This window comes from Pyrgilauda ruficollis, unplaced genomic scaffold, assembly GCF_017590135.1.
Source record: "Pyrgilauda ruficollis isolate IOZ18807 unplaced genomic scaffold, ASM1759013v1 scaffold2, whole genome shotgun sequence".
In the NCBI taxonomy this organism is placed as follows: Eukaryota; Metazoa; Chordata; class Aves; order Passeriformes; family Passeridae; genus Pyrgilauda; species Pyrgilauda ruficollis.
Genome location: NW_024519206.1, coordinates 4,260,084 through 4,283,609, shown reverse-complemented (window position 1 = coordinate 4,283,609; position 23,526 = coordinate 4,260,084). Strand labels below are relative to the sequence as shown.

The following is a 23,526-nucleotide window of genomic DNA, read 5'->3' as shown; positions in this document are numbered from 1 at the left end:
TAATTTACTGCCAGCAGTATTTCTCTAACAGAAAACAAAAAACCAAAACCAAACCAAATTACAATCAAAACCCACATATAGGTTTGCCTGAAGCAGAAATCCAAACAAAATTAACAAAAGTAAGTCCTAAGCTCAGGCCTCAAGTCTTATGCTGTTAAAATCACCAGCCCAGCACTAAGGAAACAGTACCTGCTGTATTTTGTGACTGTGAATGTGGGGAGGCAGTATAAAAACCACATATTAAGAAGACTAACATATTTAGTGTTTCCTTCTCTAGGAGCCTCTTAGAAACAAAAGTTGTGCTTGTAGATCTTCTCTTTGAAAGGTATGTGGAAGGAAGAGTTCACCAACTATTACTTTCACATTTCGGTAACTTTGTTGAACACACCATAAACTTAAAAACAAAGAATGACTAAAAAAACAGAGGGGGGAGCACAGAAACAAAAAATAGAGCTACATACAGTACAGCATGGGTAAGGGAAAGAGTGTAGACAGGCAATGCATTTGTGATGCTCTTTTAAGAATCTTATCAACTGTGCTACTTCAAAAGTAAACATAAATCTCCCCAGCAACGGGAAATGCAACCACTAAATTTCTTGAATCACATGTTAAAAACAGAACAAAGCCCCTATCCAACAAAGAAACACAGAGCTGAATGGAAACACTCGTGTTCTTGAAGATTAGGACACAGTTTAAGCACTTGCAGAATCAGGCTGCAGTTTTACTACTTGTAGATAAGATGAGGTTTCAGGTAATGAAAGCTCAGAACAACCAGTTTAATACAAGTTTCATTTCAGAGTAAAAATTAAATTTGAAGTTTGGAGACCTGGATGCATGGTCACACAGACTTGAGAAAAAAAGCACTTAGTTGTGGGAATTTTTTAAAAAAGCTGTCAGCACAAAATCACAGAAAATACACCCACCATTCAGAGATAGTACCACATTCCTGAAGTCATTTCTCCTATATAGCACAGCACTTTTCCCTTCCAGATGGGATTAATTTTATTTCTATAGGAGACCTGAAATTGAATTCACTGCCTAAAGATAAAAATCTCCCTTGGTAGGAATATGCAATTCCCTTCCTCCTCATGTTTCTCTCTCACAAAAAAAAAGTGAACACAATCGCTGATAGTTAAGAATAATGCTTTTGGCACAGCTTCAGTCATTAGCAAATAATAAGCTCTGAGCTACAGCAGTTTTGTGAGGCTGCAAAAAATATTTTGCCTTTCTGTGAGGCTCTGAGAACATACGTGGCACTGGACAAAGATGAGTTACAGAGCTGCACAAAGGGGTTAATTTATTCCTCCTGCATTTTGTCAGTCTCCTTTAACAAGAACTATAGGCGACCTTTGAGCCAAACCAATATGTTAAATCCAATAAAATTTTTCTAAACAACAAAGATCTTCGTATATTTACTATTACTTTTCAGCCTTTTCTGAATGTTCACAAAACCAGAGGAGAATCATAATTTAATGTTAAAAACACCAAAGATGCAGACTAAGATGAAGAGACAATGCCCAGTAATACAGCAAAGCAGAATTGTAGTGGCACTGCCAGTAATTGCATAAATGATGAAATGAGGACAGAAGAAAACACAAAACTGACCTTAAAAAAGAACTGGAATAATTTCACATCTAGAAGCTTAAGATATACAATCTATGGAAAAAGAAAACAGCATCAGAGCAATTCTCACTTCCATACTACCATCTGCTGTGATTCACCAATAAAGCAGCAATCAGAAAAAGAGCAAGATGTTTACAGCCCTGTACAATCCTTCTTATCATGAAAACAACCAATTTAAGAGTTGAGAATATGCATGTTGAAAATATTTCTCTCTGACACTAAAAGAACAGTTTAAAAGCTTTTGGCCTAGTGTAAGTTACTACAGGAAGAAGGAAAAAAAAGTCATATAATTTCTTTTCTCTGGCATTAACATTAGTCATGGTTCTTAAGTTTCTATTTCTTGAAAACAGAAGAATGGAAAGTATCCCAAGAACCCCAAATATAAAAAAAATGGATATATGTATAATGAAACATTAACAAAGATATTTTTTTCTGTATTGCATAAAATGTTAGTATTTTTGTTAATGTTTTTATAAAATTTAAGGAAAGCAGAAATACAAGAACTATACAACCCAAATTACAGTAATATAAAAACACTTGAAGAGGCTGAATCATAAAAATTCAGCCACAACCAAGTCAGACAATAAAAGCACAGGTGACAAAAACAAAGCCAGGAGTGAAATAACAGCACTTAAATTGATGTAAACATTCAAACCCCTGAAGACAGGAAATGCAAAAAGAGAAAGCTAGGTGTTAATGAAACACAATACTCGACAGGCTGAAGCCTACTGTTTTCCCTTCAAACAATTTTCTTCACAGTGCAAACCTTCAACAGCTGCTAAGTGTGATACAGACACGCATTTGTAAGAACTTGTACATGTTTTTCTAGACACTGACCCTTCAAACCCTTCAGCCCTACAAGGGCCACTGTGCAGCAGCCTGCTGCACCTTGCTCCAACAGCTCCAGTGATGAGATCTTTCCTTTCAAATCTCTGAAGATATGCTATGGAGATGAGGATATTCTCTTGCAAATGAAATACTGAACAGGTGAATGTCAGGGTGGCACTGAGGGGATGGCAAGCAGCTAAATCTCATATAAGATTTAAGTCCAAAGCACTCCCTGGTGACATGCTGGCTCTGCACAGCTTTCTGGCAGTAGCTTGTTTCCTTGGCAAGCTGACACAAGCTACTGCCGTATAACAACACTACCCAGCCAACTTAGAAAGACCACTTGGTACTGGATAGCAAGCTGAACTGGCCCGTGGCTGGTTACAAGAGACAGCTGGCACATGGGCGGTTTTGTGATTGCCCTTTTAAGCCAGACCAGAGTTAGATTTTCCGAGTACTTCCTGAAACACCAGTCCTGGAAAAAAAAAAGGAAATAACAGCCACAGAATGGCTGCAATTGGAAGGGAACTTCAGAGGTCATCTTGTCCAACCCCCTACTTAAGGAGAACCATCTTAAAGCTGGTTGTTCAGGACCATATCCAGGTGGCCTTTGACTACCTCCAAGGATGGAGACCCTATAACCTTTCTGGGCAACCTGTACCAGTGCTTGGTCACTCTCACGGTGACAAAAGTGTTCCCTGATATTCCCTGAGAAACCTCCAGTGTTTCAGTTTGTACCTTTTGCCCCTGACGGAATAAAGCCTGACTGTCCTCTTTACACCCTTCCTCCAGGTATTTATATTCATTAAGAAGAGCCCCCTGAGCCTTCTCCTCTCTAGGCTAAACACCTGCAGCTCTCCCAGTCTTTCCTCATGTTTAAGATGGTCCAGTGCCTTAATCATTGTTGTGACCCTTCTCTGGCCTCTCGCCAGTACCTCCACATGTGCCCTCGCACCCAGCACTCCGGTGCCCACGGGTGCATAGCAGAGGGGAAGCAGCAGCTCCCTCCACCTGCTGGCAACACCACGTCAAATGCAGATTGGCATATGCGAGTCGCCTTTGCAGTAAGAGCAATTGGGAGGAACCTCTCCATGCCAAGGATCGATTGGGAAAACACAGGGAAAAAGACAAGATGCATGCAAGTGCCATGTCCAGATGCTATAACTGTCTTATATCCATCAGTTGTTCTAAACTTGGGGATTGAGCACGAGCTCAATTTCAGTGATGAAATAAAATGAAATTAATAGAATAGAATAGAGTAGCTCAGTTGGAATTTTACAATGATCATCTGGTCCAACTGCCTGGCCACTTCAGGGAGGATGAGAAGCTAAAGCACGTTATTAAGGGCATTGTTCAAATGCCTCTTAAATGCTGACAGGCTTGGGGCATGGACCACCTGTCTAGAAAGCCTGTTCCAGAGTTTGACTACCCTCTCAGAAAAGAAACGCTTCCTAATGTTCAATCTAAACCTCTTCTGGCGCAGCTTTGAATCACTGCCACATGCCCTGGGATATCCACTGGACACCGGGGAGAAGAGACCAGCATCTCGTCATCTCCGCTTCCCCTCCTCAGGAAACTGTAGAGTGATGAGGACAAACCTCAGCCTCCTTTTCTCCACACCAGGCAAACCCGAAGTCCTTAGCTGTTTCTCACAGGCCATTGCCTTCACCAGCTTTGATTCCCTCCTCTGGATGTAGTTGCAGAGCCCAGAACTACCCTGTATTCCCGGTGAGGCCACACCAGCGCTGACTACAGCAGGATAACCAGCTCTGTTTGTACTGTGCTTGATGCACCCCAGAACACCTCCTGCCCTCTTGGCTGCCAGGGCACGCCGCCAAATTATACCTGAGCGAAACCAGCATCTGAAGGGAGAAGGAAAACGCCGGGGAGGGGAAATATGGGGCGATTTCAAAGGATTAAATGACAGGACAGAGCTGGAAGCTGACGGCCGGCTACCCCGGCCTCCCCGGGGCTCGGCCCCGCCGCCCTCCCCGCCGCGGCAGCATCGACAGCCGCCCCTCCGTCACCCACCCTCCCGCGGCCGCCGCCGCCGCTCTCACCGGCCTCCGCCTCCGCTTCCGGGTCGCCTCGGGCGGAGGGGAAGTCCCGCCCCGACCGCCGCGTTCCCGGGGCCGCCGTCCCTCCCTCGGCGGAAGGCGGGAAGCGGCGCCAGCGATGGGTGACATCCACGAGGTGCCGCGGCCGCGCATCGCCACGGGGCAGCTGGCGCAGCACATCGGGCAGCCCGTCTGCTTCGTGGGGCGCGTCGAGAAGGTCCGCGGGGCGCTGGGCGGGCTCCGGGAGCGGGGATGGGCTGCCCCGGAGCTCTCTGGGGAGCGGCTGGCGCCGTCCCTGGCGCAGCCCGGCAGCTCCCGGCGGCCTGGGAGCAGGGCGGGAGGCGGACGCGTCTTTGCGGGAAAGAACTGGCTGAGGCGGCCAAAGCTGCGGCGCTGCCGGCTGCCTCTGGAGCGCACAGGCGTTTTTTCTAGACTTAAATGTTCTCTTGTAGATTCATCCTAGCGGGAAGCTTGTCGTGCTTACGGATGGGCTCGGAAAGCATACGACTGTGGAGCTGAGCGAGCCTGTAAGTTAATGAGTATTTTGGAAATACTTGATGCCGCCTCTTGTGGATTCCGGAGGTTTTGTCTCTTCTGAAACCCCTACCTGAGGTTTTCAGTTTTTCCACCTGTATTTCATTGCTTCTCTTTCTTGCGTCTTTCAGCTAACCTGTAGCTAACCTTTCAGCTAACCTACCCATGAGCTGCCTTGGTCTTGATCAATTTTCAGTTGGGGTTAAGAGACAATTCATTCTTTGTCAGACATATCCCTGTCTGGCTATTTTGTCTATTAGTTGTTCACAGTTTAATATATTTCACTACATTTATCAGCTTTATTTTAATTTCAGTCTTTCTTCCCATTTTCTTATCGCTTCTATAATCAAAAAGAACATGGTGTTTTCAAGAGTTTTTTGAGTTAATATTGCTGCATCCTCTTAGAACACTTGTCATAGCTTTTCAGTAAACTCCACCGTTAGCTTGAAGCATTCTTTCTTATTAAAAAAAAAAAAAAACCAAGCAATGAATGCAATGGGAATAAGATGTAATTAGAACTATTCAAGAAAAGTCCTGCCTCTTTTGTTATCACCTACCACTGAAGTAATAATAATTTGGCATTCTCTTCTGATTCTGAGTATGTTTTTTCCATCTAGAAATGTTGTAATTAAAGAATTATTTTAATTGTTATGGCAAATGCTTTAGTTTGACTCAGTGCATGTGTATATTTACATCTTTTTCTCTGAATGAGTTGTTGAATGCTGAGAAACCTTGCCATTTCCATGGGAAATAATTGCATATCGTACTCTCTCAGTCTTTCAAGACAAGAGTCTGTCCCTGTTGATGAAAAATGCAGTTTAATCTGGCAGAGTTTTGTCTTATAAATGTGAAAATTGCTGACGTCAAACTGCAACAAAACATCTCTAACCTTTTTCTTGAGTTCATGAAAACATTTCCTGCCTTGGGTTGTTAAAAATTCAGATGTTAGCATCTGACCAATGATTCTATAATATTTTCTCTAACAGTATAAGTGGCTGAACTCTGTAAATGCAAAGCTGTAGTGCTGGGCACTTCTGTCTCTGTTCCACTGCCTTGGAAGAAACTGGTGTGTGCAAAAAAACAAGGCCAAGTTCATCTCTCCAGTTCACGCAATGCCAGTGGGGAAACTTAATAGATTTGCTAATCAAAATGCTTTCTAACTTTTTTCCCTTTCAATATATTTCACTCTTTGTGCATGTCTAGTTCCCTCTTTCAACAGAGGACCCCAAAATTATGGGGAGAGAATTTTTCCAACAGACTTACTAGAAAAGTAAAAAATAAGCCTTAGATATTGGAAAAGCATTACCAAAACAGTACTGCACTGTTAAAATTTGTATCTTAAAAAACAAAGAAAACATTCAAGCTGTATTGTTTTGGTGTAAGATATAATTTTTAGCCTTTTTTTCCTTTGTTCCACCAAAGGCTTATTGGTGACAGTATCTTTGTACTCTGAACACTTCATGACAGATTACTTAAGAAATTATTTCCAGGTATACCTTCTGAATGTGGAACATTGGAACTGCTCTCTGGAATGTGTGATACCTCCTGAACTCTTAGAGTTCTATAATTGACACAGGTTTGAAAGCAATGCATTAAAATCAGAATTGTTCTGTGTCCTAGATTAATCTCTGTTCAGTGATTAAATGACACAGTTTTATATACTTATGAACCAGTATCTTTCCTCGGATGCATCTTTGCATTTTATTTTTCCTATTGGTATTGAATTGGCTATTACAAAACCTGTAAATCTCCAAGTGGATCAAGGTTTTTGTGGGATTTTTGGGGGGAGGGTGACCGGGCTGTCCAGTAGTACTATATTGTTTGACATGGAACAGAATCTGTCATGAACGAATTATCAGCTGTGGAGAGTTCCTAGCTGTGCTATTAGCTATTAGCAGCTATTTAGTGTTACTAATTTCATCTTTGGTGTGTTTTGTAGCTGGATGAGGAGATTTCAGGAGTTATTGAAGTGGTGGGAAGAGTAACAAATCAGGCAACCATCATGTGTGCATCATATGTCCAGTTCAGAGAAGATAAAAGTTCATTTGGTAAGTAAGAATATACATTATGGCAAATTCATTTTGAGTTCTGAACTCATCTTCAGTAAACAAGAAGGGAAAGCCTAGTTACCTTTTTTTACAGACAAAGTCTTTCTTCAAGCTGCCAGATATGGTACAGGGTGTAGAGAAGAAGAGTGTAATGAGGAAAGTTCTGTACCAAATGTAGTGGTTTACAGTTAAACTGTAGGAAGTGACTCAATGCTGGAGCCATCTAGATCATTGCTGTGGCCTGTTTGTTCTCCCACTCCTGACGACGTGGTTCTCACCTTGCCCTGGACCTTGTGTGGTTTTGCAGCTAGCAGGCCTAAAATTAACCCTCCAGAAAACAAGCAATGAGTGTTCCTGCCGTGGGAAAACGGGAGCTTGAGGGAGACTGGGATCACTCAGGAGTACTGCTTTAAAATAAGCAGTGCTTGAATGTTGTCTGTGACTTGTGTGGAATTGAACTTATGCATTATAACCATTTTCTTTGCCCTTTTTCAGATCTGGAACTCTACAATGAAGCACTAAAAATTATTCATGAATTCCCTGAATACTTCCCGTTTGGTACTGGGAGGAACACTTGATTTTTATTAGCATATGTTTAGAGCTTCAGAGGGGACAACAGTAGTGTGATTTCTTGCCTGACAGCATGGTAACAGTTGCATTTATTTTCAACAAAAATACTGAAAAGACACTGTTACATGTGCAAAGTGTTGCCTATGAAGAGTATTTTGTTTGAAAATGTATTTATTCAGCAAGAACAAATGAATGTCTTACTCACTGTATATATTTAACCCTTTTGCATCTATGAGGAGTGTTCTCTTGCAAGATCAGACTTGTCAGAAACTGAAATTTTCTAAGCATCCTTTTTTAGTTGGTAGAGGTTCTAGGGTACATTACAGGAAACTTGTATGAAAAAAAAAATTGGTGGATTTCAATATAAAGATTTTTGACTTAATTTGCTTTGATATAAATTTATTGTATTGAAGGGGTATTTTGCATCTTGAAAATGGTATCTTCACCAATAAAGAAGATTCACTGCATTTGGCCATTTGTGTCAGCATTAAATATTAAGAGTGCTATTTTCAGTGATACGTAGCGACTCCTGTTCTATTTGACCTGACACGGTTAAATTTAACAAAGTGGAGTGCAAGGTTCTTGCCTCTGCATGATGCTAAACACTTGGAAGATGTCGAATTAGGCTTGGGGATTTCAAGCACAGCTGAAGTCCCATCAAAGCCTTCATTCTTGGTTGGCATCTAAGCAGCAGTACCAGGATTCAGCCAGCTTGTCATGGTGACTAACCTTAGGAACTTCCAACAGTCCCCAATTTTGTTACTATCCAGGCTACTTAGAACACTTAGCAAAATTTTTGCATCACTTGAGGTAACACATTTAAAGTAAAGTTGAACTTTGGAAATATTCTCTGGGAATTAATAAAGTATTTCAAAGTATTTTAAGTAAACTGTAGCCATGTTCTTTGAACTTTTGTACAAACGGGTTTCAGGTTTAGTAGTTAGATTTAGTGCCTTAATAAGATTGATAGCTTTGTGCTTTTTTATAGACATCTCTTTTTCTAGTCAAGGAATATGTTTCAAAAACTTGCACTTTGAACTCACTACAAACTGGAGGGGATGATCAAGTTAACAGAGGATCTATTTTTTCCTCCCTCCCCACCTAGAACACAGATACCTCTTACAGATACATAGTTACTCTGACTGGGAAGGAGGTCTTGGAAGTAGGAAGCAGTTTCCTACAAACAAGGTCCGTGTGGCACAATACCATGCCCTGTCTATCATCACTTTATTTAAGTGCTCAGTAGAATCAAATGTCATTCTTAATAACTGCATGCATGTTTTCCTAGCATTTAAAACTATTTTGTTCCATTCTGCTTTAGAAAATTGGTGTTTTGTGTGTGTACATATACTCTGTGAAATGTTATGTACAGTTACTCAGACCACCCCTGCCCAGTGGAGCATTCTGCCACTAGATGGCTTTAGCACTTCAGAGACCAGCCTGGGGTCTCTGAGGAAAAGTTTGAACACACCAAGTGGGAAATGCTGGTTTCCCTTTGTCAGTCAAGACTCTTCTCGTTCATGCAGTCCTGCAGCAGTGAAAAGTGGCTGGGCAAGCTGTACACAACTAAGTTTCCCTTACACGCTTTTCATTTGTCTGCTTCTCTGCAGACCATCAGTCTGTATGAATAAATGGCCTACCCTGGCTTCATGGTTGTACAAATCACACAGCAATGCAAGGAACTGTGAAACATTCTTGGTACTGGAGTAGTGCTCAGATCACATATGCATTTATCAGTATAATTTCCTACGCTGCCATGCTGAAAACTGCCAGCTGTTTTAAATACCTAGGGAAAGACACAACCATGTCAGCTAGGCCTGATGGTTAGCAGGACCCCAGGCACCACACACAATGAAAGGTGAGAAACTGCCAGTTCTCACAGGTAAGAAAATGGGAAGTAGGGGCTTCATGGGATACTGACCAAAGGGGAGGCACCAGGGCAACTGAATCAGAAACACCGGAGAGGGATGTCACCAAAGCCAGTAATGGACCAGTAGTGGAAGGCATGAAGAGGAGCTGGTGGCTTCTTTAGGAGGACAGGAGGCTGGTGCATGGTGGGAACCTGGAAGAGGAGAAGGGGCATAGGAAATGAATGCTGTAATTGGAGCAGACTTACAGAAGTTCATGCTATTTGGAACAGGACTGCTGCCACTACATTCATGACTGACTTCTGAGACTTGGTACCTTTTTGCTGGGCTCTTGGCTGACCCTGCTTGCCTGCTCTGCTGTCCTGGCTTGGGCATGGGCATGTACACAACTTGTGTGGTGCTCACGAGCAAAGAGCCTGTGTGATGATGAAGTACTTGTGCTTAATCAAGGAAGGGCTGCAAGGCTGGAGCATCTAACAAAGTTACAACAGTGGAATGTAATCAGCATGAGCCACAGGATCACAATATTTTAGCATGCAAGGACACCTTCAGAAGAGTTGAGCTGAGATTTACCAGACAAAAGTAAACAAAAAAAATAACTGCAGCTAATAAAATGGGTGTAGCTATATTTTTGTTAGAAAGCAAGAAATCACCCCAAAAGTGACAGATTTATTAATTTAAAAACAAAACAAGGGAAAAAAATATCTGTAATTAAAAAACAAAGCTTTTGCTTTGTAAATTTTGCAAATTGTGTAACTACTGACCTCAAAGCCTGATTGCTAATTGCAACAACCAAAACCCATAGTGCCAGAATATACACATTAATAATCCAAAGCACTACAAAGATAGGAATATTAAAGTGAGCAATTTAACTTAGTGATAGAATTTGACACACACAGTGTGTGTCAAACAGTTATAGCTGAGGTGAAAACATTATAGATTGATTTTCTTTACATGAGAAAATGAGACACTGTATGCTGGTAGTTGCATTCACCTCAACATGGAAATTATCAGGGAAGTTCACTAAATGTTACTACACAAGAATAAAAAGCAAACACTTGACACTTACCAATCTTCATTTACATAAACCAAAACCTTTATTGCCTGTATTTATATAAATAGAGTATCATACAGTAAGCCCCAGTTTACATTTATAAATGGAGAACATTTTGAAGAGCTCTTCAACAGCAATGTGAAGTGTGCAAAAATACTGGAATGAGAAATAAATATTCTAAAAGGAAAAAAAAAAAGGAACTGCTCTCCCATGCCTAGAAATATCAAGTACCTCTTAGATTTTTAACTAAAAAATTATCTTTGCCAATTTTAGATCAAAATAAATGCAGATTTATTACAACATTAATGCTAACTCAGAAAATATAACCCAAAGTCCTGAATGTAATCTTGTACATCCACAGTACATCTACATCTTGTACATTTCCACATTTTATCTTCTTGAAACTACACCAGAGCACAGAGAACTAGTGGTATATTACAATATATTCTCTTTGAAACACCAATTTTCACAGTCCTGGCAAACTGTACCAGTTTATTGCTAGCATTCCATTTAGTATTTCATAGCACACAAGTGTTGAGTAACTCATATACTGTAAATAAACACACACCAAGTAAACTGATGTTATTATCACATACCTTAAAACAGGTTTGTTTTTTTTCCCTAATTTGTGTGAATGTTGCCTACAAAGTCAAGGACAACAATACCAATTAGCTCCTAGCACAGGATTAGCAAAATATCATTGATGTTCTCTCAAGTTAATAAATAATCTTAATTCCAGCTGGTAACACATCTAGAAGTACTCTGATCAGTTACTCAAATTGGGAGCAGATGGATGTCCACTAGTGACCAGAAGCAGGATTTATACAGGTTGGTTCCACACTTCTCAGTATATTTCAGAAGTACAGGGAAATGCTGATTATCTCAAAGTCTTCAAATATTTTTGTAGTCAAAACTCTGCATGTAGTTTCAAACTTACATATTTACAAGTCTCCAGTCCTTGAGATTTCAGATCTTCACAGTACTCAAAAATTTATCAGATACAACCTCCTACAGTTTACCTGCACTCTGCACTGAAACAGTCACAGGGAACTTCTCATGGAACTCTTCTCTAGGATACAGTCATTGCTAGGAGAGAAAGCCCCAAACTCTTCAGCATTAAAATCTGCATCAGCTAGATAGGTAGCCTACTTAAGTAAGAACTTGAATTGTAAAGACATTGCTTTACTATCAACAAAACCTGGGAACAGAAAGAAAAGGATTTTTCTTTAAAATAAAAATGTTTAGAAGGCAGTTAGCAGTGGCACTTTGAATAAACGACAAGGAAACAAACAAACATTTGCATACAAGACAGTGATCAAACAATGAACAGAGGAATCCACAGCATAACTTTGCCATCTTCTTTTGAAGTGTTTATTTTGAAGGTCTGCTTTCACAGCATATAAATTCAGCTTTGGGACCAATCAGCATTATCCTGAAAACTTTTTTAATAAAGGTCTTCTTTGCATTTTAGTAAATTCAAAGAGTCCATAATTCCAGGAGTGCTTTTCTTCAGTCCTCTGACTAAGGGCCATGCACTGTACCTATAGGCTCACTTCAGGAATACCTGTTTCTACCAAGCACAATCATACACACATCATTTTATTACTTTGATAGCAATTTATTTTTTCACAGTAAGTCACAAATTACCTTTGTCTAAAATATCTGCTTGGACTATGATGGACATCCATTAGAGAGCCACACATTTCCTAACAGTATTTATGCCTGGACAGTCTCTGCTGGAACGAGATTCCCTGTTGTATCCAGCTGCATACACTTACAAGAGCAGGCAGAAACTGGGCACTCAGTATGGTCCCTAAATAGCAACAGCCAAAAAAAAAGAAAAAGCAGTTAAAATAATTTTGCAATTACACATTTAACTATGTGCAGAGGAATAGCATCACAGAAAAATTCAGTATCATAGTTCAGTTTTATTTTTTAAACTTTATAATGACAGATTTTATAGATACAGGGAAGGAGACATGCTCTACTCAGTGCAGAACACACATGTGAAATAACAAAATTTTAACATCAACTTACCTGAACCAGCTCAGCATATGTCCAGCATGTCCACCATGCCTACAGTTGTGACACCAAGTGAACCAGTTGTTGAACTGGGCTAACTTCTTGTCTTTGCTAAGATCCACTTTTTCATCTGACTTGGATCCTCCTGTCCAGAGGCAAACCCACCCCCACAAATATGGCTGTAAATCATTACACTTCATTTACATTTCAGTCTCTGCAACACCATTAAAATGATTTTGAAAGAAGGAACATTATGTGAAAAAACATTGTGATTTTAAAACAGAAGTCAGTAAAAATATTAAGAGCTGGAAGAATACCAAAAAAGAATGCTAAACTGTTGCTTCACATCTTATAGATATGCTAAACTTGCCTATTGAACAGGTTTTATAGACAGAATCTCTTTCAATGGTGATTTATGCCTTATTGATAGATTTATAGTCCAGTGAATTATGGGCAGAATTATGTTCTGCTGCATATGAAATCTTCTGTTTTAGAAAAAAAAAATCAACAAAATCTAAGTTATGAATTGGAACAAGTACAATATAGAAGTCATAACAAAGATCAGTGAAAGAACGAGAAGAGGTAGATAAACGTGACAAGTGTACAGCTGCTCATGGCCCTGTAATAAGACTGACTTAAAAAATGGTTGAAATCCTTTTCATGTAGACATTGTATAATGCCAGGCCAAAGGCATTTACAACTGAACAATTCCAGTCATAATACCTCTTAGCTGTGACAGCATGACTCATGCTTTCTTTCATACTTAGTAACAGAAAGTACCCCACACCTCTCTTCTTCTTTCAGCTAAAAATTAATTAATTTATATTCAATGATTTGTGTAGCATGCCTACAATTGATCTCACGAAAACACACTCCCAATTTCTTTCAGTCATAAAGCTCACAATACTGATCCCCACAATACTTGGATCTTTACATCTGTCTAATCATGGAATTCGACTGACAAGCTCATGGAAAACTGTGAGAACCAAGTAACTATGCCTACTATCGGACCATTAAGAATTGAAACAAAGGTTTCATCCCAAAATTAGATGGGATGTAAACAAGTTCTCAATTATGGTCCTTCTCCCTTCAAAATGATGACTATGAATATTTGCAGTGAAAGCACAAATAGAAAACAAAGTGCAACAGATCTTTCAATAGGAACTGCTAATTTGGCCTCCAACTAGTACTGTAGCTGAATAACTAAAACCCACTGTGTCATACCTGGACAGCTGGAAACTGGTGTTCCCATATTTATCAGGCAAAGTGCACAGCGGGGAAGGGGCTTTCGGCAACCAGGACAGCTCGTAACTTTGGACTTGGTTGGCGAACCGCTGACTCCATACTGGCTAAAACCTCGCCCCTGATGAGGAATAGCTGAACAGCTGTAAGAGATTGATTTTCCACAGAAATTGCAACTCACAAAGACCTAGAGAGAACAGATGCCCATTAATTTTTTGGTTTGGTTCCACTTTTGCTACACCTGTGAGTGAATCCATTCAAGATAATTAACATTTATTTACCAGATATTCTAGCAAGTGCTCTGGAAAGCCAAGTCTACTTGTGAAGGAGTTCTTAACATCTTGGCTTATAGATGAGGCACACAGCCCTGAGAAGCAGGCCTTAATGATGCTCACTAACTTCAAAAGCACATAAAAACATGCACAATTGCTAAAACTTTGAAAGATATTATTTAAGATAATAAAAGCTGTATCTTCAGTAATCGAAGAAATTAGGGTTATTCTACTTACTATATAGTTTGGTCTCTCCCTCCTTATAGTCAGATGACTCACACTACAATCCCCAACATAAGGATTATCCTAGTATTATTTATCTACATCCCTCATGTTGTGACTTGTGACTTGATACCAAGGAGCAAATATTTCAAATTCTTTAGGGCTATTTATCTTAACAACACAAGGAAGGAGCAGTAAACTCAACTCCCTCCCACTTGGAACAACTCTGCTTAAACAGCTATGACTGATAAATTAATTCAAAACCCGCTTTCCTCAGAAACTCTCAGGCCCTAAAGCTCATAATGAACATACTTAGCAGACATGAGAGAGTAGAAGGTGCCATGGTATGACCATGTTGGCCGAAACTGCCACCAGATGTTAAGAATATAGCATTTGGGTAAGGCATTAAGTTTTTAGGTCAGTGTATGTTCAGGACTGATAACGAAAAGTTGCTGCTGTTTATTTTAGTTTCAGGTTCAAGGGCTTCAAAACAGCTTTGAAGTTTTTTTCAATTAAAACAAAAGCAATTTGAACTAGTTCCATGGTTTCAGCATCAGTCTCACACTGACACCAAATTCAGGGTGATACATCTCTGATTTCGTATTTCAGCATGTGAGAGGAAAAAATTAAATGAGTTTCCAGTTTCCCCAAAAGAAGAGTGTTGATAAGTTACAATTTCTGAAAGACCTGTTATTTGAAAAAAAAAAAAAAAAAAAAAAAAAAGTGACACCTCTTTTTTATGGCAGGCTAAGTTGAAATCTTTCTTTTGCACATAAATCCTCATGAAAACCAAGATATGGCTAGCAAGGATTTTTTTACAGAAGTACCATGCCACATTCCTTTCTGGACTGGTCATATTTCATATAGGATTTATATTTACCTGGGCTAAAGGCTTTGAGCTGGGATCCAGCTTACTTCTATGAATATCAAATTCTGCACGTTTATGCCAAAACCTCCATGCATCTAAAAGATTCCTGTAGTTCTCAATCCAGTACTGAACCCTTTCATCCTTGAGTACATCTGATGGGGAACCCTAAAGCACGCAGGAAAAAATGTTAGACATACATTAAAGACACACAATACATATGACTCACTTTTTCAAAAGCCTTTACAAAGTGTACTACAAGATATAAGAAATAATACAGTGTCATTTATCCCAAAAATCATGAATTTTCTGTGAAATTGTAATGTGAGTTTGATAAATGCTTTCTTCAGTTTCTGTCTGGTTGAAAATACTTGTGCTGCCATGTCCTCCTAAGAACTCCTGTCTGTGAGATGAAGGATTTGAAAGTTCTGCCATGTATCACAATCTGTGTCACTGTCATGACTGCATATGCAGTTAAATACACCGCTGGCAATAGCTGCTACTGTGTAAGGGCCAAGGTAAATCCTTTATTTTAAAAAAAACCAAACTCAAAGCCTACAAACAAACAAAAATCTTGATTTTGTTCTCTACCAAAATCCTGAAAGCAAAAAAAAAAAAATGAAAATGTCAGGAAACACACCAGCAATAATTAGATAAATGTTCAGTTCAGCTAGTGAAAAGGACTACGATTTTCTTTTGCCTCTTTCCCCTACTATCTCCTCAGGCTACCTCAAGCACAGAGTGTGAAGACACATACTTACCAGTTAACACTGAGTTTCAGATGACCCCACAAAAATAACCAAACAACCGACTGTCCCAGTTTAATACAGAAAGCGCTTTTTACTTCACAAGATTCAACACTACTCTCACAAAGAAACATTTCGTTTTCCTCCATAAAATTTATTTTGGAGTGAAACACTAACCTGTAGCATGCAATAGCTTGCTGTCTGGACATCTCCAGTTCTGTCAACGTAACTTTCCATCAAGTCAACTCCATCTTTTGTCAGCCCTGTTAACAGTATTCCCTCCAAATTCCCAGCCTCTTTCATTTCATTTGTCAGCTTTTCAATAAACCTGTTGAGCTATAAAAAAAAAAAATATATATATATATATGAAGAAATATATGTAAAAACTGCATCTGCAGCTAACAGAATGCATTACTTGCTGGATGTTATGAAGAAAAAGTTCAATTACTATATCATATGACACTGCATGAAATCAAGTGTTTATAAACAAACTTTAGGCTTCCTGATAGAAAATGCAAGGAGAGAGGTTATGTATTCTTAGAATACTTTGGTGAATTTAAAATGGAACATTGCTGCTGCAAGACCAAACCATAATTTGAGAGAACATTAACACCTGGAAATAAATACTGAAGAAATACTCTCCAGTAAAACAGGTGTACAGTTAATGCAACTGCATTTTAACTACCATGTAATGAATACTCACAAAAACCTACAAAACCACAAAACCAATAAAGCCCCCAAATCAACCAACCAAAAACCTAATCAAAAATTAAGCTGGAAGTACAAACTAAAAATCAGATTATAGCACACCTTCTATATAAGGTGTGGTATAGTATTTTCTTAGTGTGGTAAGAAAAACCAAATCACTCATGACTCATTATTTCCACTGTTCACCCCTCTACCCCAGAGTTTCTTCTGCCTCTGAATAAAGCCCGGTTAAAAAGTCTGTTTAAAGGTGCAACCACAAACTTACCTGAGCATCATTGAGGAACTTGCAAGCAAATGCCACTCTGTCTCGTACAGCTACATTATTTTCATACTTCAGAGAGAAAAATGGGAATTACTAACATCAGATACGTTTCCATTTTTCCAACACATCGTAAAAATCAGAACACTTGCACAACTGTCTAACTAATTCAATGGAAATGATTGTGTACTAAGAAAATGTGACATCTGGAGAAGGCTAACTCTAAATATCAGCTTACTTGTTTGTACTTGTTTGTACAGGTATCAGAGGAAGACTGCAGATATGGGAACAATCTACCTGGAAAGTCTGGTACAACACATCGTACATGGTTTATGAAATTCTACAAAAATAAACTTTGCAAGTCCTGTAGAGGACTCAGTGCTTCCAGCATGTAAAGCCAGGTGTCCCACCAAGTCACAGGCAGAAGAAAAACAAACCAAGTTCTGCTTACTGTATTTACATAATAACTAGCCTAACCACTCCATTCCTTCCTTAAATTGCAAACGAAAGTTAACAAAGCAAACAAAACACCCCAAGCAAACAAAAACTAAACATCCAGAATGAATTTCTCAGAAGTATATTAACACTTCAAGTCCAGCAGTGTATCACTATTTACTTTCTGCTTTTTAACCATTTTACTAGATGCGACACTGCAGAAAAAAATACTTCTCTATATCAATTCTCACACTTAGCTATGCCCATAATTTTCCCTCTGATATTCTCAGATTAGAAATTGTGACTGACATTGCCAAAACAAGATGTGTTTGGCAAAATCTTTCATGCAGACTTCAACAGGTCTCACTGAAGGAAAAATTAAAATTAAACCCAAACAAACAGCACCTTATTATGTGTTAGCTGCCAGTTCATCTATAAAAAAATCTGTAAAAGTACTACCCAACATCCAGAGAACAACAATACTCTCTCTCAAAGACAGACAGAATGAAAGAAGAAAAAAAAAAAGACTCATGTTTCTCTCCTCTGGGATTTTAGCTGTTTTTATTTTTCATTACCCTAAGAGCATCAAATTATGACAACTTCACTTTCAACAGCTTTGGGCCAATTACTCTGCTGCATTACAGGAGTCCTCTCCTAGGCTAAATAATTCCTACTGAATCAGGTATTTCTACTGTTCTCTAACCAGGAATCAAGTACATTAACTCCTCCAAAGGCTCAAAGTATCTCATGATTAAAGGTTTAGTTTGCCCTTTAAATGGCATTTCTGTATCACTTTCAGAAGCCCTGGAACTACTCTATTTACTGCTTCAACAAAGTGAAATTATTTTCACAAGTAAGCAAGTGAAAATAGAATACACTTCATTGCAAATGTAGCTTCATGAAAGTTCTGCAAACCCCCCTGCATTTAGTCTGCTGTTTGCAATTCCATTATTAATCTCTCTTCTGTTTCTTTCCACTGCTTAAATTATTTTGATGAAGTATTTCTAGAGGATTAATAACTCCATGCTAAAAATAAAATTCCTCTAAAACGTGTTATCTGTATTTTGGCTGTTCATGCATGACTTATTCACTAACATAACATTCACTAATATGAGATGTCTCTTCTGCAGACGGATATGCTATTTGCCAGCACCAGGATAAAATAATAGGTTTAAATTTGATTAATTCTTGGAGTATATAGGACTCCCCCTACATAAGTGCATGTATCTACAGGCTCCTATTGCATAAAGAAATTTTAACCTAACACAGAAATTTACTCACCAAAACACCATCATATGAACCAGACTCACTCGTCAGGAAAGCAAACATAGCACACAAGTAAGGATTGTTCAACTGCAGTCTTAGAGTACTGCACATTTCTCTCCAAAGTGAGTTCTTCTCATCTGTGTAGCCTGACAGAGCCATTGCTACGACATTAAGGTTCAGATCACCTGATTTATGAAAAGTGAAACAGTATTATTCAAGTTAAGGACTTAAAGAAACCTCCAGTTAAAACTGTAAATGAAAGCGTCCATATGAAACACAGTGTTTTGTCAGGATGCAACATAAAATGGAGTAGAATTAACACTACCTAAATTAATGTGCATACACTACCATGTATAGTAGCTTCTGCTTTAAATGCCTTTGTTCAGGTAAGTTAGCATCTACATGTATGACAGCCTCTTTAAACAACATCACACTACTTGTGGTATTTTGAAACAGCTATCACAAAAGATTGCCATTATCATAATTCATATCCATAAGAAGTGAAAAGACAGGATGGTATATCCAGCCATTGTTTAACAGACCTAGCTGGAGGATGACAATTTTATACAAAAGTTTCAAGCTAAGAAGTTTCCTAAAGACACAAAAACTATTAAATCTAAATATTCATTTTGTCAGAAAGTTCAATTTTGTTCTTGAATTTGAAAATAGCATGTCTCCACTCTGACCCCTCCCTGTGGAAAGCACAGACAGACACTATTTCCCCCAGCAGTTCCATTAAAGTAAAAAGAATCCCACTAGTTCTGAACATAAGTCTTTGTGAGGCTATTATCAGGAAGGAAATTCTGAAACATATGATCTATTTTAAATAGACAGTATTGTATGTGGTAGTCTGATGAGTGAAATACCAGGATTTGTCAAGCTCCAATACAAGTGTTTCAAGTAACAATTTTACAACACAACAGGCATCTCTTCCATAATTCTGTTAACAGAATTTTCCATAATTCTGTTAACAGAAAAAAATCTACTAATGTGATACAGTGCCAAAATAAAAAACTAAACACAATACACACCTTTTCCCGAGGAAGCCCCTTTATTCAGAATTTGTATTGCTCGCCGTATATCCAAGTTGAAAAGTGCTACAGCAGCTGCTCGCTCCCAGTCTCCCTCCTGCTCCAATGAACTTAGGAAAGGTTCCACATCTAAGTCTGTTCCCTTCTTTATCCACCCACAGAGCTGCAAAGCCAAAGATCTCTCCTCACTCAGATATTGAATAATATCTGCCTGTCTATCAGATCCACTCCTGCTGTGCCTGAGGTTCTCTGTTGTTCCTAGAAATGGGAAATAAGTTAAATTATGCTTAAATGACAGTTTCAATTGCAATCACAACACAAGGCATTGATTTCAATCATAAAGCAGGGTACAAAAGCTGAGTATCGCATTTTAGTACTTTGACATGTCTTACAACTCCATGCAAGGAGCAGCATGCAAAAAATTATTTTGATCTACTAAAAATTATGCACCTAAGCTTGACACATATTTCTCAGTCTTTTTTCTTTCTTCTACCACTTGTTACATTTGACAGGACTTCTCAGTATGTTCAAATTGAAAATACATAATACAATGTCAAGCACCTGCTCTACCAGCTCTCAGACAGCATCAATGTGTTAGAAGCTTTCCCACCACTGAAGACTCATTTTCTGCTCCAAGAAGCATAGTTATTAATAAGACACATACTGAAGAGTGAAAGCATTCAAATAATAAATTATACTGAGGAAGATTTCAGTGACTTTGAGAGGCAGTATGTGATGAACCAGGGTTGATCACCACTTCAGAAGAGGTCAACTTATTTAAACACCATCATACAAATGTACTTAATACAACAGCAGTGACAACAGCAAAGTCACCTTTCCAGAACCAAACCCTGATGTGGAGCATTGAAAAATATCATATTCTGCAGGGAATATAATATTATGCTAAAAAGTACAATGTGCAGGGAGCAAGAATTCTTAGTGCCAGAGTCAAAACTCAAATGTTTGAAACAGTTCAAAGATTTACTACTGAGGATACTATGCTTCTACAATTACTGACTTTCCAAGAACATTGAAAACTCTGGAAATTACTGTTAACTTACATTATTAAAACACAAACAGAAATACTTTGTTTTTATATTTTTGAATAGTCTCTTTGAACAATTGCCAAAGACAAACTCATGAGTGCATCATTCTGCAAACATAGTACAACAATACTTAGCAAAGTTGGAACATTCTTACCCAAAGATGACTTCACAATTGATTTAATGCCAGTGTAAACTAAGGGACCTTTGTTTCCTGTAAGTTTTTGATCCATATCTTCAGTATACTGCTTCATAAGTATTTTCATGTATAGGAAGCTTAATTTTTCCCAAAAAATGCTTTTAAAAATTTTAAGTCACATCCTGTTAACATATACAAAGTATTTACAGGATGTTGCATTGTATTTAAATATTTTAATGCATTTTATGTAAGTGGCTTACATATAAAGGTGTATTAATTCCTGAGGACAAAAACTACAATAAAATAAAGGATATAATGCAGAGTGTACCAAAGCGATTTCAGCTGAGGATCTTCATTTCCAGCTAGGAGGTGATTTCTCCAAACTTGTTCAGTATCAAGACCATATCTTGACAGAGCTCTGAGGCGCATTTTGGTTGCTATGTCTTTTTCCAAGGAACTAGCCTTTCCTTCTTCTGTACACTCATACAAATGTCGTCCACAAGCCCACATTAAGGATGTCACTGGACTCCATGCAAGAGAAATTCTTTCAAAAACTGTGAAGTCGGACATAGTCCTGTTGGGAGTCACTACTACCATTCGATTTTGACTTGTGGGATGCCAGGCAAATGAAGCAATGTAATTTTCACATGGTTGGACACTTCTCTCAATTATTGTCGGCTCAGTTTCATCTCCAATGGGGGTGGGAGTATGCTGCATGTCATACAGTCTAATGATGTTACTATCCCTTGTTAAAGTAGCTAACAGTCCAGTCCTTGTTGGACACCATGCAACTTTTGTTAAGGGTTTTGGTTGCTCTGTCAAGGTCAAAACAGGCTTTTCAAACTTTCTTAAATCCCATATGGCAACCTGACCTTCATAGAAGGAAGCAACACGATCGTGGAAATAGGGATCAACAGTCACTCCTTGGACAGCCTTGGTGTTCACAAATATTTTTTGGCTTGTGTTCCTAAGATCAAAGATAGCCAGATTTCGATGCATTCCAGCTAAGAGCAGTTTCTGATCCCGTGGAAGCCAACAGAGAGAGAGACAAGCATCATTCTGTCCTAATTCATACAGTGGTTTTGTAACTACCAGGCCTGCATCCGCATCTCCTGCTGAAAGCCTCACTTTCTCTGCAGCAACTGCAGTCTCTGGGGCATATTTGCTGCTGATATCCCAGATCAGTACGGAAAAGTCAGCCCGATGTTTATCTAGCCCAGCAGCGAGCCAATTGCTATCCAGGGGGTTCCACGCCAGGGTATTGCATTGCCGAGCGTGTTTGGGAACAAACTCTTTGCCTATCAAATCTTTGGATTTTGAGTTGTGATCTTGCCCGAGGCTGGTAAGTACCACTCGGCCATTGGCCTGTCCAACAGCAAGGAGACATTCAGGATCGTACTTGGGATACCAAGCCACACATTTCATGTACGGTGTATCCGAATTTATGGACAGCAGTGTAGCCGTAGTTTCCTCCGACAGCCGCAAGGATCCTGCCTTGAGCTCTGAACTTACAGCAGAGTCAATGTGGTAAAGGCTCAGCTCTGAATCGCACACAACAAACCTGTCCACATGGTGTGGGGCCCACAGGATATCAGGTTTGGAGCCACTCATGGCTAGGGTAAGCTGACACACAATTTAAGGTCTGCTAAGAAGATTCAGGTGACATCCATGCATACAGAAACTGTTGAGAAAATAATTTGTAGGAACGTTATCAAAACCCAAGCCCTTTAACTGAAATCATCATTAAACAAACAAAACCAAATTCCTTTTAGCCCAAGAGTTTATCTCATAACACATTTCAGGCCAAATCATTACGCATTCTCCTCACAACACCTGTTGTTTTTGCTGGTATGTATGCACCAAGACAGAACCAACACGGCCACCTACAAACTGATGACAACAGGATCCGCTGTGTTTACAAACTGCACACCAGTATTAAGCAAGGAGACATTACCCGAGATGCGCTGTGGCAGGATACGTGGGTGTGCCGCTGGGAAAGAGCCACGCCCTCAAACATCTACAAGAGAATTTCCCTGCCTAATTAAAAAGCATTACGTGACAAAAATTAGAGTCTGGCAGTTTTGTCTAAAACCTGCTCCATAGGCTAGAAAGGCTTCCTGCCTTGGAAGATTTCAACAGAAATTCAAATTGGCATTTTATTGTACAGCTCCCAGCCCCACCACCTGCCCCAATGCTACCCTGTCTCGGTTCGTATCTGGTCCAGCAACATTCAAACAGGCACATTACTGTCAAAGCTCCCTTTACGCGTTCGGCAGCTACTAGCACCACACGTGCCCACATGCAAACAGACCCCACAGATCCTACACACCTCTGCTACTACAGAGGAAAAGGACAGGCAAGATCGGCAAGTATGAAAAAACAGCATTATTTACTACACCTGGGCCGCCTCTGTGTGCCTGCAGGTCACCCCTTCCCTCCCGCCCGCCTGCCTCCGAGGGGGCGCAGGGCTCCGGGCCGCAGCCCGTTCCCGGCAGGAGACGCGGAGCGCGGAGGCGGCTGCAAGAGCGGACCGGAGCCGGGAGACCGCCACCCTCCCTCCGTGGGTTCCCGGGCGCGGCAGCCGCTCACCCAGCCCGCGGCACGCTCCAGCCCGGCCGCCGCCAGCGGCCCCGCCGCCCGCGCAGGGGAACGGGAAGCGCACGGCGGCTTCCGGCAGCGGCGGCGGCGCTTCCG

General features: G+C 39.8%; 3 protein-coding genes across 6 annotated transcripts in view; 1 reads left to right on the top strand and 2 right to left on the bottom strand.

The window, feature by feature from the left end:
• The window catches only part of UMAD1 (UBAP1-MVB12-associated (UMA) domain containing 1), a 79,477-nt gene extending 74,860 nt beyond the window's left edge, over window positions 1-4,617 (bottom strand). Inside the window, exon 1 of one of the 3 annotated variants that reach the window (XM_041466606.1) lies at window positions 4,512-4,617. The gene's annotated coding sequence lies outside the window, so the exon portion shown is untranslated. Of the gene's footprint in view, window positions 1-1,605; window positions 1,646-4,482 lie in introns of those variants that run through there. The other 2 variants (XM_041466607.1, XM_041466608.1) reach the window with 2 other exon arrangements.
• Window positions 4,559-8,549, top strand: RPA3 (replication protein A3). Its single transcript, XM_041466609.1, has 4 exons — window positions 4,559-4,725; window positions 4,961-5,035; window positions 6,982-7,090; window positions 7,586-8,549. Exons 1-4 carry the CDS (start codon window positions 4,627-4,629, stop codon window positions 7,666-7,668), a joined length of 366 nt encoding a protein of 121 aa, XP_041322543.1. The 5' UTR covers window positions 4,559-4,626; the 3' UTR covers window positions 7,669-8,549.
• A 3,635-nt stretch (window positions 8,550-12,184) lies between these two features.
• On the bottom strand, window positions 12,185-23,526 carry MIOS (meiosis regulator for oocyte development). 2 transcript variants are annotated; one of them, XM_041466411.1, is made up of 11 exons: window positions 23,422-23,526; window positions 21,147-22,513; window positions 20,851-20,949; window positions 19,651-19,908; window positions 18,635-18,804; window positions 16,925-16,990; window positions 16,129-16,287; window positions 15,221-15,373; window positions 13,829-14,033; window positions 12,620-12,749; window positions 12,185-12,395 (listed from the first exon to the last, which is right to left on the bottom strand). In XM_041466411.1, the coding sequence occupies exons 2-11, from the start codon at window positions 22,441-22,443 to the stop codon at window positions 12,299-12,301; spliced, it is 2,634 nt and encodes an 877-aa protein (XP_041322345.1). In that variant the 5' UTR covers window positions 22,444-22,513; window positions 23,422-23,526; the 3' UTR covers window positions 12,185-12,298. The 2 variants fall into 2 exon arrangements, with proteins under 2 accessions (XP_041322345.1, XP_041322344.1); XM_041466410.1 differs by having other exon boundaries at window positions 23,231-23,498.

Excerpts from the sequence above, each read along its gene's own strand:
- RPA3 (XM_041466609.1), top strand. The coding sequence starts at position 4,627 with ATGGGTGACATCCACGAGGTGCCGCGGCCGCGCATCGCCACGGGGCAG. Across the intron at positions 4,726-4,960 it reads TCGTGGGGCGCGTCGAGAAG|ATTCATCCTAGCGGGAAGCT; the intron begins GTCCGCGGGGCG and ends GTTCTCTTGTAG. Across the intron at positions 5,036-6,981 it reads CTGTGGAGCTGAGCGAGCCT|CTGGATGAGGAGATTTCAGG; the intron begins GTAAGTTAATGA and ends TGTGTTTTGTAG.
- MIOS (XM_041466411.1), bottom strand. The coding sequence starts at position 22,443 with ATGAGTGGCTCCAAACCTGATATCCTGTGGGCCCCACACCATGTGGAC. Across the intron at positions 19,909-20,850 it reads AATTGTGAAGTCATCTTTGG|GAACAACAGAGAACCTCAGG; the intron begins GTAAGAATGTTC and ends TCCCATTTCTAG. Across the intron at positions 15,374-16,128 it reads CAAGCTATTGCATGCTACAG|GGTTCCCCATCAGATGTACT; the intron begins GTTAGTGTTTCA and ends TGCGTGCTTTAG.